This window comes from Idiotropiscis lumnitzeri, chromosome 16 (genome assembly GCF_059441095.1).
Source record: "Idiotropiscis lumnitzeri isolate Australia: NSW breed Sydney's pygmy pipehorse chromosome 16, RoL_Ilum_1.0, whole genome shotgun sequence".
Taxonomy (NCBI): domain Eukaryota; kingdom Metazoa; phylum Chordata; class Actinopteri; order Syngnathiformes; family Syngnathidae; genus Idiotropiscis; species Idiotropiscis lumnitzeri.
The window spans coordinates 7,027,953-7,041,243 of NC_142406.1; the positions used below are offsets into that span (position 1 = coordinate 7,027,953).

The 13,291-nt window shown below is 40.2% G+C and overlaps 2 protein-coding genes and 1 pseudogene across 4 annotated transcripts in view; 1 reads left to right on the forward strand and 2 right to left on the reverse strand.

Moving 5' to 3' along the window:
* Positions 1–2,744: 2,744 nt before the first annotated feature.
* LOC148321098 (5S ribosomal RNA) lies at positions 2,745–2,863 on the reverse strand (annotated as a pseudogene).
* A 1,639-nt stretch (positions 2,864–4,502) lies between these two features.
* LOC148321099 (large ribosomal subunit protein eL15) lies at positions 4,503–8,908 on the forward strand. Of its 2 annotated transcripts, none has more exons than XM_088278531.1 (4): positions 4,503–4,643; positions 6,285–6,466; positions 6,680–6,816; positions 8,555–8,908. In XM_088278531.1, the coding sequence occupies exons 2-4, from the start codon at positions 6,295–6,297 to the stop codon at positions 8,858–8,860; spliced, it is 615 nt and encodes a 204-aa protein (XP_088134657.1). In that variant the 5' UTR covers positions 4,503–4,643; positions 6,285–6,294; the 3' UTR covers positions 8,861–8,908. The 2 variants fall into 2 exon arrangements, with proteins under 2 accessions (XP_088134657.1, XP_088134658.1); XM_088278532.1 differs by lacking the exon at positions 4,503–4,643 and adding an exon at positions 4,671–4,840.
* A 3,506-nt stretch (positions 8,909–12,414) lies between these two features.
* Positions 12,415–13,291, reverse strand: part of LOC148321100 (thyroid hormone receptor beta-like) — a 29,168-nt gene continuing 28,291 nt past the window's right edge. For both annotated transcript variants that reach the window (XM_088318765.1, XM_088318764.1), the window contains one exon: positions 12,415–12,917. In XM_088318765.1, coding sequence (XP_088174891.1) covers positions 12,676–12,917 — 242 coding nt within the window. In that variant the 3' untranslated portion in view covers positions 12,415–12,675. The remainder of the gene's footprint in view (positions 12,918–13,291) is intronic.

Genomic DNA, 13,291 nt, shown 5'->3' on the forward strand with positions numbered 1-13,291 from the left:
ATCTCAATTTTTCAAGATTTTATTTCTCTAAATGACATAATTTTTGTATAATACTAACAAACAAAAATTATGAAGTCTGTTGTAATATAAGTATGTGTCTCTCCAATTTATTTTATTCATTAGGATATGAAGTGTATTTCTATATCCACTATTATGAACATTTTAGCAATTCTCTTAAATACCTATGAGGGAATTGGAGACTAAAGAAGTGACCAGTCTCTATGTTGAAATTCCAATGTAAACGAGGGGGGGGGACTCGACTAGTATTTAGGTGTGGAGCATTTGAGGTGCTAGTACCAGGCTGGATGGCACCAGAAGGCCACCAGAATCTGCTCTCACCGTAGGGGGTTTCGGGGGCAAAATCGAAGACTAGTACAATGAGAATGCATATGCAACAAGGTAAAATTAAATATTCATGTCCTGTGTGGCCATTCCCTATAAGAAGGGAAAGGCGGAGAGAGGGGACACCTTTCCCTTTTTCCTTTTGGGGAGACTTCTTTTGACATCGGCATGTGACGAAAATAAAATCTCTTTCTAACCAAAATGGCTGTCAGAGAAGTTTTTTTTCCATCACCAATTCTGCCATGTTCTGCAACCTGTCCGGAGGGAAGCTGAGCCAGACCCACACATCAACAACAAAATATACCACAGATACATTTTAAAATATTCTCCCAAATGTATTGGTTTCTCAGTGAATTCAATTTCCAGTTTACCTGAGAAGTCTCAGGAGTATACTCAACTGGAGTACAATACATAATGTATCGGTCCTGCCAAGATGGCCCATTTTTCACTAACAAGCTCTGTTTTTAAATGTTTTTATCAGGAAACTGAAATTAGTTGCCATTTTCTTTTTATCCATTATAAAATAAGTGATGATTGGAAAAACTTTTAATGCGGAATATGGCCACACACCCCTCCGCTCTCTCCATGTCCTGCTAGAGTCACTTCAGGGATGGTTTACAAACTTTCCATTGGAAATCATTGTACTTTCATTGCTTATAACGTCCAAAAAACGGGATTAATTGGCACCAAAATTCATGTGGACATCCCTGCCTATGACCACTCTACATATCAAAATGATTAACCTTTCTGTGGCTGATTATTATGAGAATGAGGAACTGTGGAAGTGAGCTGAGCTAAATAGATTATGCTGTCAGGACGCGGCACATTGCTTCTTTCCTGATCACAGAGAGGATGCTCAACGTAAAAACACCAATTGGGATGTTTGCAGAGACTGAAGTGGTAATTAGTAGATGGCTCCAGGCGAAGTAATTACAACGTGCTGTTTTATTCTTAGGAAGACAACACTTGCGGGCTATGCGTACAACACTCAATGTGACGTTGTAATGTGACCACACTAGGCTGGGATGTCAGCCTCCTCGAAAAAAAAATAAATAAAATAAAAAAAAAAAAAAAAAAAAAAAAAAAAAATGTCAGCCTCCTCGCTGGAAGTTTTTGCTTGCTGAACATTAACACTCCCGAGTTGAGTCTGCGATGTGCCCCATTCAAGAGGGCTTAATCGATGAGGATTTTATCCCAAATTATTGTGAAAATGGATATTATATTAAAACATTAAAATTTGTAAAACTCGTGTCCCATACTGTTAACGGTCGATGTGGTGTGATCTGTGTGTATATACCGGGTGGTGATGGTTTAACCCATACACCCCCTTTATGTTGTGGTATGGTCCATTGGCCCGAGCTGGGACAATGGGCGGGCGCTACGCAGTTCAGTGTGGGGTTGAGCGTATGTCAATAAAGCCGACAGTATCGGACCTCGCTGTAGTGGCATCCTTATTTGCAGGATTAAAAACACAACAGTCGATGGCCTCAGTTGTCGCGTAATGTTGTGCTTGTACCATTGGGAGGCGCTCGACCGCTGACTATGGGGCTCGGACTTGCGTCTTCCACATCTCTGTTCCGAGAGAGAGAGAATCTGTCAAGGCGGGTGTATTTCTGTGCTCTGTGTTGTTCGCAATAAATACGCCATGTTTAGCTGAAGAAACGCACTACATCCGTTGTCAATTTTTCCAAATGCTTCGTTAAACTGCAACAAATTTAACACATACACTTTAAAGTGCACAACACCGTGCACATTCCCTGGTGAGTAGTGAGTGTTCTGCAGTTTCAAGTTGTAGGCCAGGGGTTATGGGCTGATATTTGTGCCACTAGAAACTGAATCTAAATATCATCGATTTGAATGTGAATTGCTTAACTTAAATATTTGAATTGAAAACTGAATTATTTAAAAACATCAATTGTATATCCATTGTTTAATTTTAATCAGAATTTTTCCATTTACAATTAATCGAGTCGTCCACGGTGGGACTGTAGCAACACCCAAAGGTAGAGGACGCTCATTGTTGGCATTTTGTGCCCTCCGTCTGTCAGGCATGTGGACAGTTATTAAAAACAGGTCGCATATGTTGAGTGTTATTGTATGACTGCTTGTTACTGTAATGTGCTTATTTGCCACAAGGGGTGCTGTCGCTAACAGACGATGCCATGTTAGGCAGGTGTTCAAGCCTTATTTCTCTCTCTCTGCTTTTGGCTCTGGAGAAGAGCAGTTCGTGTGTGTTGCTGAAATAAACTACGCCAGTTGGCTAACGAGAGAAGTTGTCTACATATCAGAATTATTCTTCTGCTGCGACTGGGCATCAAGGTATAATCCTATGATGCCACATGACCATGGATTTTATCAGCATACTTGCTGACATTTGTGAAAGTTTGTTTTTGCGATGCAAAAACTTACAGCACCTGGTATTCCCAGGTGGTCTACAATCCAAGTACTAACCAGGCCCGAACCTGCTTTGCTTCCGAGATCCGACAAGATCAGGCGTTCTCAGGGTAGTATGGCCGTAAGAAGTCACCATGTTCAAAAATTTGTACTTTATACATGTGTCCTTTATTGTAGCAAAGAAATCCAAAAATACGTAACAAGAATCCGTAACTGTAACCACAGTCACAAATGTGCTATGAGAATCTGCAAATGCATGATTGAAGTCACAGATATGTTACAAATATCTGCAAATGTATACAATGATTTGTTGGCGCAAACACATGGTTAAATGCGTACAGAAATCCGTAGGCGCGCGACCAGTAAACACGGGACCTCTTGATTGGCTGTGTTCTTACATGTGACTTTTGCGACAGTCTGCCATGGACGACTCGCAAATGCGTGTGCTGATCTGCAAATGCGTGTCTGGAGACTAGTGTGTGGATTCGTAGCTACACATACGGACCACAAGGGGGCACTAATAGTCTACCAGCCCAGTACCACCAATACATACACTAATAACATGGATGGGCTTTCACTGCTATCCACCCATGGTCACGTACCATTTATTTGACATTCTTTAAATTGGAATAAATGCAAGAATAACCTGGAACTAATAAAATAACACGAATAATATAGCCAGTGAAGCTAAAAAACCCCGAATGAAGCTTCCCTACACCTGCTAAGTGAAACATGAGCAATGCTTCCCTTTATTGCATCCAGTTAACACTTTTGTTCAAATGTTTCATTTATTTTTTTATTTTGTAAACTCTCACTGTGCCAACCCAACCGGACTCCATCGGGTCATGTAAGGTGTCCTTGAGTGCTTAGAAAGGCGCCCACAAACAAAATATATTATTATTATTATTATTATTATTATCTGTATGTTGCAGCTGTAGAATATGAGCATCCCCTCTTGGTCTGATTGTGTAGCTACGGAGCCACACACAATTCTCCGGACACGCATTTGCGAGTCGTCCACGGCGGACGTCCAAAGGCAGCGGACGCTCATTGTTGCCATTTTGTGCTCTCAGCCTGCGCGTCAATTGTATACTGGAGTGTGTCTTCATCGTGCACATACGTATTTGCAATGTTAATGATCTCATTTATATAGTTCTGGGCATATATCAATTTTCTTTATTATTTTCTTCGAATCAGTTGTTATGTGTTGTTTTACCCCCTAGATTTACCTTATTTTTGTTTCAAATTGCAAAAGATGTTCTATTTGTTATTGGAATTGGTAAATGTTAAATAAAGAATCTAAAAAAAAAATTGAGAAAAAAAGCCTTGCCTTCCCGCACACCTTCCAAACATTTCTGGTAGGAAAACACTGTGTTGGAGTTGAGCCACCGAGAAAATGAGAAACAATCCTTCAACAGCAAGTGTTTCATCTTTTGTAATGTGTTTTAAATTTTGGGTTTGTGATTAATATATATATTTTTGTTATGGTATGTGATTTTTCAATTGCTGTTGTTTTCGTCTTTTGTAATGTTTTTGTTTTTTGTTCATAACAAATGTCCTTGTGTTTGTTTGCTAGTGATTTTTGATTAGCTCTTGTGTTTTGGTTTTTCGTTTTTTATTACCTTATTTTGTTTCGTTATTTGTTTTATGGTTTGTATTTCAGGACCACCGCACAACACAATGTTTCTTTTTTTTTTTTTACATTTATTTATTTTAAAAAACACGTTTAATAAGAAATTGTGTTGACGGTAGATTTTTCTCACCTCGAGTATGCTGCTGAACCAGACTCCAGTCCGCTAGATGGGGGTAGTGCACCTGATTAAATTCACCACAGGATATACGTCAGAAGCATGTTCAAATAGCATGCTTGCTTTAGAGCGCTCTCTTTCCGGCTTCTACGCCATCATGTAAGCAAAGCTTAATGCCATTCCCATAAGTACAATCTCATCTAAATCTTGTGTTATACGTGTGCATCCTTTTATCAAGTGTTAGCCGTTGTGTGTGTGTTGAAATTGTGAACAAGTGGCGCTGATTATTTGACGACGGAGAGTTTGTTTTCTTGACTTAGAACCACATTTGTGGACGCTAACGCTCTCGCCATATAGTAAGTAAGCGGCGCTACTTGCATTAAATATTACTCGTACGTTATTCTGAGGATCGCAGTTTTTTATTAACGCGATGCTCTATGGCTGAAAGCGTTGTTGTTGTTTTTTTAATTGTTTTTGTACTTCTAATCTACTACCCACTTCTAGCGTATCGTAACCTACGTTACAAAAATCGGATTCCCCCAGTCAGACCTGTGTTACCAAAAAGAACATTAATAAATAAATAAAACTGTTTACATTTTGTGAAAGTGTTACGAATTAAGGAAGTTTTGCTATCTCTAGTACAAGAATGTCCCCTTATTTCAAACGCAAAACAATGGAACTGTCTATGACTGGCCGGATTGCACCAGCACGGTTTAATTTTAAAACAAGTTTAAATAATGGTTTTCCTTTCATTTCTGTTGCACCAAACTTTAAACAAGTTTAAAATAAGACTGATAAAATTACTATCTTTAATCCGCAGGTTAATTTGTACTCTTAAAGTGTAAATTTATTTGTTGCGCTAGAAGTCCAGTTTAAACTATGATCAATAATTAATATTTAACTGACTATTAGGATGGATAGACTTTTACAATGGATGTTTTTTAGGCTTATACAGAAAAAATACATTTCTTGAAGAAAATTGTCTCTACGTTCTTGAGACTGTCTGTGATTAAGGGCTATACAAATAAAATTGACTTGACTTGACTTATGATGCCGTGATGTTTATTTGGTGAGAGACTAGTTTATTACACACTTTTGAAGCTGAATAAGTAGACGGAATCAGCTGTCATACTTGGCAGTGACAGAAATACAACTGGACCACTGATGCTACAACTGCGGCGTTTGGTTTTGTTTTTCCAGCAAGCTTTAATGATGGACTTCTCTTTTCTCTTTCCTTTTGTCCGATCTGTTATAACTGAGCGTCTTTGCTCAATTCGGTCAGCAGTTGTTCTCCAGCGAGGAAAAGTTTGGGCTTCTCCCCCAAGCCATCATAACACAGCCGACCGAGCAAGTTTGCAAGTAATATTAGGCTAATGTTTTTGCTAGTTGGCAACGATGTAAGTCCATATCTCACTAAGCGGAGAATGCCGCTCACCCATCGAGGCTTTCATTTTAAAATAAAAACATTTAATAGAGGTAACAGAGGGGAGCCCACTCTATGTAAATATGTATAAACAGACGCAGAAAATATTTATAACCAACCAGAGTAGACCTGCATGACGTGAACACGTGTAAATAGAATCCCAAATAATAACAAACATCTCAGTTGTCGCATAACATTAACCTGTAGGTCAGTAAACTGTGTCCGTTGTGTTGATTAGTTGATGCAATGGCTCTGGTAGAATAAAGGCGGGTTAATTGCGCAGCAAGGTCGAATTATAATTATGACAGTAAGAAGTTAGCAGTGGTACACTCTTGAATTCATTTATTTTCTTTACTGAATGGATTTGTTGTTCACAGATAAGACAACATGGGGGCATATCGCTATATGCAGGAGTTGTGGCGCAAGAAGCAGTCAGATGTGATGCGCTTCTTGCTTCGTGTGCGCTGCTGGCAGTACCGCCAACTGTCAAACCTTCACCGCGCACCAAGACCCACCAGACCTGATAAAGCCCGTAGGCTTGGTTACAAGGCGAAACAAGGTAAATGACATGTATTGCTCACCTTTTCATCCAGAATAATGTATGTTTTCTGTGGAGTTAATTGATTTTGTTGTGAAATTATACGCGTTTTTGCTGAAGGTACAGTCAAATGTTATGTTGTTCATTCCAATGACTTAAGTAGCAATGTAACATTTGAACTTGTTCATGATTTTGGCAAAGCACAATGTAACTTCTTGTATTTCATTCAAACAGGTTATGTAATTTACCGTATCCGTGTGCGCCGTGGTGGTCGTAAACGCCCCGTGCCCAAAGGTGCCACTTATGGAAAGCCAGTGCACCATGGTGTTAATCAGATCAAGTTTGCCCGCAGTTTGCAGGCCACGGCTGAGGTATGTCACCACCCATGCTGACTGACACTCAGACATGATCCAAGATTTCCGCCTTATTCCTGGGGGCTCTGATGTACACCGAGTGCTGGACGCATAACATGTCAAACCTTTTCTATCTATAAAAAAAATAATAATCGATAATGCATCCCACCTCACAGGTGTGGTATATCAGGATGCTGATTAGACAGCATGATTATTCAAGTGTGCCTTAGGTTGGCCACTGTAAAAACGGTGTTGGCTTCAACTAAAAACACCCAGACATTTATTGGTTTTCATATTTTTTAATGATGTCTGCATTATTGTACAGATACCAAATTTTTAACCCCGATTCGTTTGATACTCGCAAAAAAAAATACTCTATGCTGATTTGGATACCACTGAAACCCCCCTCTCCTGCCTTTTTAGTTAACATTTCTGATGTGGAAATTTTAAATGGATAACATTTATCAATTCAAAAAAATGCCAATTTTAAGTTTTCACATTCACTCTTAAAGACAACACTGCAATATATTATGTCTAATACAAAGAAATATGCTTTGCTATACCCAAAAGTGCACTGATTGATGTAAAAAATAGATTTAGCTAACCATTACCTTTAGTGTTGCGGATGTTTTCTCAAGAGGCGTTCAGCGACCAGCACTTATTTTTTGGTCCCACCCGACACATGCTCGTTGCTCGTTGCGCACTGTACAATGACAATAAAGGGATTTCTGATTCTAGTAACCATGCTGGGGCTGAATGCTAGTTGGTAAGCTTGCTTGCACCGCAGCAGCACAGACTTGTTTTGAACTATATGTAAGTCTGTGCACAGCAGCAACAATGAGATGATTGATGGGGATCTTCTCCGTGGTGACAAATAACTACCTCCGTGTCAAATAGCGTTTTAACAGAGGAGGCGAACAAGGGGTGTGCTAATTGCTCAAGTGAAATGCAAAGTTGGGAAAGAACCCAAAAAAAAAGTGCTTAGGTGTTGAGGCGACATTTAACAGAAGTTTGGATAGAACCACGTTACGGCAAAGAGCCAGCAGCCAAGAAAAGAATAGTTGCATTTCGATCAATATGTATCTACACATAAAATAAGACGGCAGCAACATTTGTAATTTAGCAGCCGCTCCCAGAACAGAACACATAAATAAATGGCAGACGTCATCATGACGAAGTGGTTTGATGTCAGAGGTATATTAAATATTTATGATCTCATCAATAATATTTGCCATATTTTGCACCACAGAGTACTGAGTTTTGATATCTACACAATATTAGGTCTTTAAATTATGTATTTTAATTAATTGAGCTTTGCTAAGGTACAATGATTTTATTGACATAATCTGATATTTATGTACCACAAACATGCACATTAGTATGAAATGTAAAGCAACTTGCGGTTTTAAAAAATGCATTTTCATATATACAATTACACATTTTTATTTTATTTTTTTGAATCCAGTTTTTTTCTCCCTGATCTTAAATTATTCAATATGACTCAAAATCCGTGATCAGATCGGATCTGTTGATGATCCGTTGCACCACTACCAGTGACAGAACATATTAGTAGTTATTGGAACCTTGACTCTTTGAAACCACTGTAAAACTTTAATTGGCCCATATCGATTCCCAAATAATGGTTGACAGATGTTTTTTTCTTTTAGTTTTTTTTTTGTCTCTCAATAAATTGTTGGTGTGCTTTTTTTTATTTGGTCTTGTATTGTGACCAACCTTTTCTTTTTTGTTGTTGTAGGGCCGTGCCGGCCGTCACTGTGGTGCCCTGAGAGTGCTGAACTCTTACTGGGTGGGTGAGGACTCCACCTACAAGTTCTTTGAGGTGATTTTGATAGACCCATTCCATAAGACAATCAGGCGCAACCCAGATACCCAATGGATCACAAAGCCTGTGCACAAGCACAGAGAGATGCGTGGCCTGACCTCTGCAGGAAAGAAGAGCCGTGGCCTGGGCAAGGGTCACAAGTTCCACCAGACCATTGGAGGTTCCCGTCGTGCAGCCTGGAAGCGACGTAACACCCTGCAGCTGCACCGTTACCGTTAGAGCTCATGTCTCTGAATCTTAAAAAAATTAAAGAACTTGGTAACATGCTTTCTGGTGCTTTTTTATTTCTTGTGCAGACTTTCTCACTACAATCCACAAGTAAGACCATTCATTTTTGGGTGGGTTTGTCAAAATCCAAGTGCATCTAACTTAATTTTTGCTGGTTCGTCTGCTCTGATGAACTAGCTAGTCATCAGGACACATTTCCAGTTGTTAAAACTAATGACCGCATATTCAGTTTAAAGCCGTGAAGATTTATATACATTTTATTTAATTCCAAGATAGGGTGTGTTCAGGCACAGATTTTGACGGTAACAATCAGCATGTCAATTAAGATAATTCATTGAGTCAATTACCCAGGTGTCGCGCCTCAGTGGCTTAAAGTCTCGACTTGGCCACTGCAGTTTAAGTCAAAAAAGTTTGGGGCGAACTGAGTCGTTGGGAGTTTGGAAGCAAGTTTCTCAGTGTTTGATGGTGTCGGCCATGACGAGCGAGTCAGACAGACGGAGGCAGCAACAGTGGAGCGGCTTATTGCCCTCAAACTCACCGCTTCAGCCTTTGAGGATCGACAACTGTGTCAGTAAGGAGGAACCCCTCTAAGCATGTAAATCAACAGAGCAGAAGGATGTCATTAACGCAAAAACTGCAAACAATGGACATGTGGCCAAAACCGCCTGGAAGGAGGATTTCATCCCGATACACCAAATCAATGCTTCTCTGTTCTGTTACGCCCCCCCCCCCCCTCCAACAAGAAGAAAATAACTTGCGCTCCTACCCCACCACCCACTCTCAGCCGCAACTATAAATAATAGCAATTTCGTGGCAAAACAAACCTGCACCGCAGTTGATACTGTGCACAGCAATGAGTGCCACTGCCAACTACTGGAGTGGATGTGCAATTACACTGTCGTTATACAATGGAAAAAGACATGTTCCCCAGGGTCACACACGTCCCCCTCAGCATTGCACTGTGCCATCCGCAGCACTGCGCAAAATCAAAGCCATTTCATTCACATTCTTATCCTTAAGACACTGCTTTGTTCTTTTGGCAAGTGTGTTTAGGATCATAGTCATGGTGGAAGGTTAATGACCCGCCCATCGTCAGTTGTCTCGCAGAAGGATGCAGAGTGTACATGGCAGCATCCATTTTCCCCGTCTTTGGTTTTCGCCACATGAAGCGCGTGGTCTTCAGTCCAAAACGTTTAATCTTAGTATCATCTGACCATAAAACCTTTTTCCACGTTAACAGGATCTCCCAAATGAGTTTGTGCAGAGCGCAGATGAGACTGTATGACACTTTTTAAAAAAGGTCTTCTTTCTTGCAACGCTGTTTTTTCATTGGGTATGATGATTTTCTATAGGCACTGTAGATGGAAGTACAAGACAATCGAACTGCAGTCATACTTTTTCTGCATTAAACACTACTATGTCTAGGCTTTTTTTGTGTGTTGTGAGACTTCTTTAATTAAACAATAAAAACAGAATGACCAATACAGTTTGTCATCACCATTTTCAGAATCTGAAGATTATTCATTTGAACACAGCTATTAAGATCAAATTTCCCACAGGTTATGTGGTTCACAGAGGCTAAATTGAACGCTTCCAATTACACGGGCTGCCAATTGTCCTTTGGAGGACCCAGCCTGTGAATTTTGACACAGCAACTGTATATAGCGGGATGGGGCACATTTTATCTGTAGGTGGGGAGAATTCTTTCAAGATCTATTAGTGTGCAGTGTAACAAAGTCCTCATCGAAGGGACTGATTACAAACTCTTCATTGGAAATCATTGCACTTTCATAGCTTATAACGTCCAAAAACGGTGATCATTTGGCACCAAAATTCATGTGGACATCCCGACCTTTGACTACTTCAACATGGCAAAAAGGATTAACCTCTCCATGGCTGATTTATATGAGAATGAGGAACTGTGCAAGCGAGCTGCGGTCCATAGACGTATGCTGAGAGGACACTGCGCTTCTTTGCTGATCTCGAGATCGCATGGAATAAAACCATCAGTCGGGATATTTACAGAGACTGAAATGGGAATGAGGAGACGTACATTTATTTGGATGAGGATTTTTCGACTGTAGGCGACGTAACTGCCACATCTGCTTTTCCTTCTTCTGTGAAAATTAAAAAAATAAATAAAAAATATACGTGGTAACTATATAGCATGTGATGTTAACTTTGCCGCGTGTTACCCTTCTTGAAAGGATAGGATTGGGATCAAGCCTGACCGGGAATAGCAGGTGTCACCCAAATAGAAGTGTTATCACCTACAATTTGCTTAAAATTGGGGAGAGGCTCACGAGATTTAGAAAAGAAACAAAAAATCTTTTTTAAACGAAAAAAAGGAACAAACTCAAACCTCATCATATTTTATAAAACTAAGCAAAACGAACTATAAATTATAGTAAAACTGTCCTTTGTTTTTGTCCTTGTCAGCTTTTGCGGTTCATTTTTAAATGTACTGCGTCATATGAGTACTATGTGCCCTAGACTTTACGACAGTAGTCTGACATGCCATAAACAGCAGCTACTGTGTTACTAGGGCAACGCCCGCATTCATGCTTTGTTGGGATGTTTTGGTGGTACCGTTAATGTTGTACGGAGCCCCTTAGGGGACACGGAAGAGAAAAAAAAACTTTGCGTTCCCTCGCAAAATCTTTGCGTTCCCTTGCAAAGATTGCATTCCCTCGCAAAGTTTGCGTTCCCTCGCAATGCAAAGTTGTTGTTTTTTTTTTTTTTTCTCGAGTGAATGTTTATTTTTTTTAATGCGCGTTTATGTACTTCCGGGTCATCTTCCGTGTAAACAAACGCAGCAAAGATGGAGTGTGTTCACCCGTGGGCGAGTTTAATTGAATTTTACTTTGAAATTGTCTTGAAATACAAAGAAATAAAATCAGTTCTGGATATTAAGAACGGTTTTCAAATAAGAGAAAGACAGTTCCAAGCCCTCCTCCATGATTAGTGCCGCCTCCAACGTACTGTCGTCTCTTGAACAGCAGCGCATTCGAGGCAAGGGTAGTCAACCTGACCCGGAAGTACATAAACGCGCATTAAAAAAATAAATAAATAAACATTCACTCGAAAAAAAAAACAACTTTGCAAGGGAACGCAAAGATTTTGCGAGGGAACGCAAATTATTTTTTTTTTCTCTTCCATGTCCCCTAAGGGGCTCCGTAATGTTGCACTGTACTGTTTAAATCATTTTCTGATAACCTTAAATACTTGTGCGGACATTGGATTACTTTACCTACTGTATTTATTTCCGCATTGCTGTTCACCCCTGCAGAAGGAGAACGGTCAAACGTCTTTCCAGAATTGTGCCATGTTAACTCATTCAGTAAAGTTAAGTCACTGTGTGAAGGGTGCTTACAATAAAGACTTGTTAACAGTCATTGGCAAGTGAGCTGAACTCATAAAAGAATGGTGTTTACATGTGTTTTAATCAATAAACAGATGCTTAAAAAATAATTTATTCTACTGTTCAATCAGCAAGACAAACAGGATTAATGGTAAAATCAGAGATTAAGATGAAATCCCCAGCAATAACAAAAAGTAAACAATACCAAGTAAACAAAACAATAAACAAGAATGCTATTCACACAGAAAGCAGTGATTCCAATACAAATAACTGATCACAGTACTACTCATAAGCTACAAAATAAAGTGACACGCAATAGTGCATTACATGACACATTTTATATCTCATCTATTACAAGCATTCAAGTACTCACACATGCAGTAAATAAACACACACACACACACACACGCACACACATACATTTGTTCCCATCAAAATCCTCTACTCAGTCCTCAAATACCTCCAGGAACAGAGGAGGGAATAACTCAGTTGGACACTCCACTTTCATGTGAAGGAATCGGCTTGCATGGCAGGCACCGATCATTCGGAGGTCTGACACCTTCATAAGCAGCTTCGGCCAGAAATGAGGTACATTATGTTTGCGGTAGTTGATGTAATGCTCAAAGGCCAGCAGGAATTCCTCTTGGCAGCGCTCAATCCGCTCCACGCTACTCAGGCCTGGGCGATCTGATAAAAGAAATCAGGGATTAAACATCAATCCATCCATTATTTGTCACGTACATGGGGTCGGGTTTTGGAGGCAGCAACTTCAGCAGGAAGCCAAAGCTTCCCTCTCCCCAGCCACGTCTTCCAGCTCTTCTGGAAGGATCCCAAGTCTCTCCAGCATGTCCTGAGTCAGCCTCGGGGCCTCCTACTGGTGGGACATGCCTGGAATGCCTCACCAGCGTCTTGGAGGCATCCAATCAGAGCCACCTCATCTGGCTCCTCTCAACACAGAAAAGTAGCGGCTCGACTCTGAGTCCTTCTCGGATGACCGAGTTTCTCACCATATCTGTAAGGGAGAGCCCAGACCAGACACCCTGCGGAGGAAAGTCATTTTG

What these genes read in the sequence shown, in the direction of transcription:
- LOC148321099 (XM_088278531.1), top strand. Translation starts at nt 6,295, where the DNA reads ATGGGGGCATATCGCTATATGCAGGAGTTGTGGCGCAAGAAGCAGTCA. An exon ending in TGGTTACAAGGCGAAACAAG is followed by an intron (nt 6,467 to 6,679) that starts GTAAATGACATG and finishes TCATTCAAACAG; the next exon opens with GTTATGTAATTTACCGTATC. An exon ending in GTTTGCAGGCCACGGCTGAG is followed by an intron (nt 6,817 to 8,554) that starts GTATGTCACCAC and finishes TTGTTGTTGTAG; the next exon opens with GGCCGTGCCGGCCGTCACTG.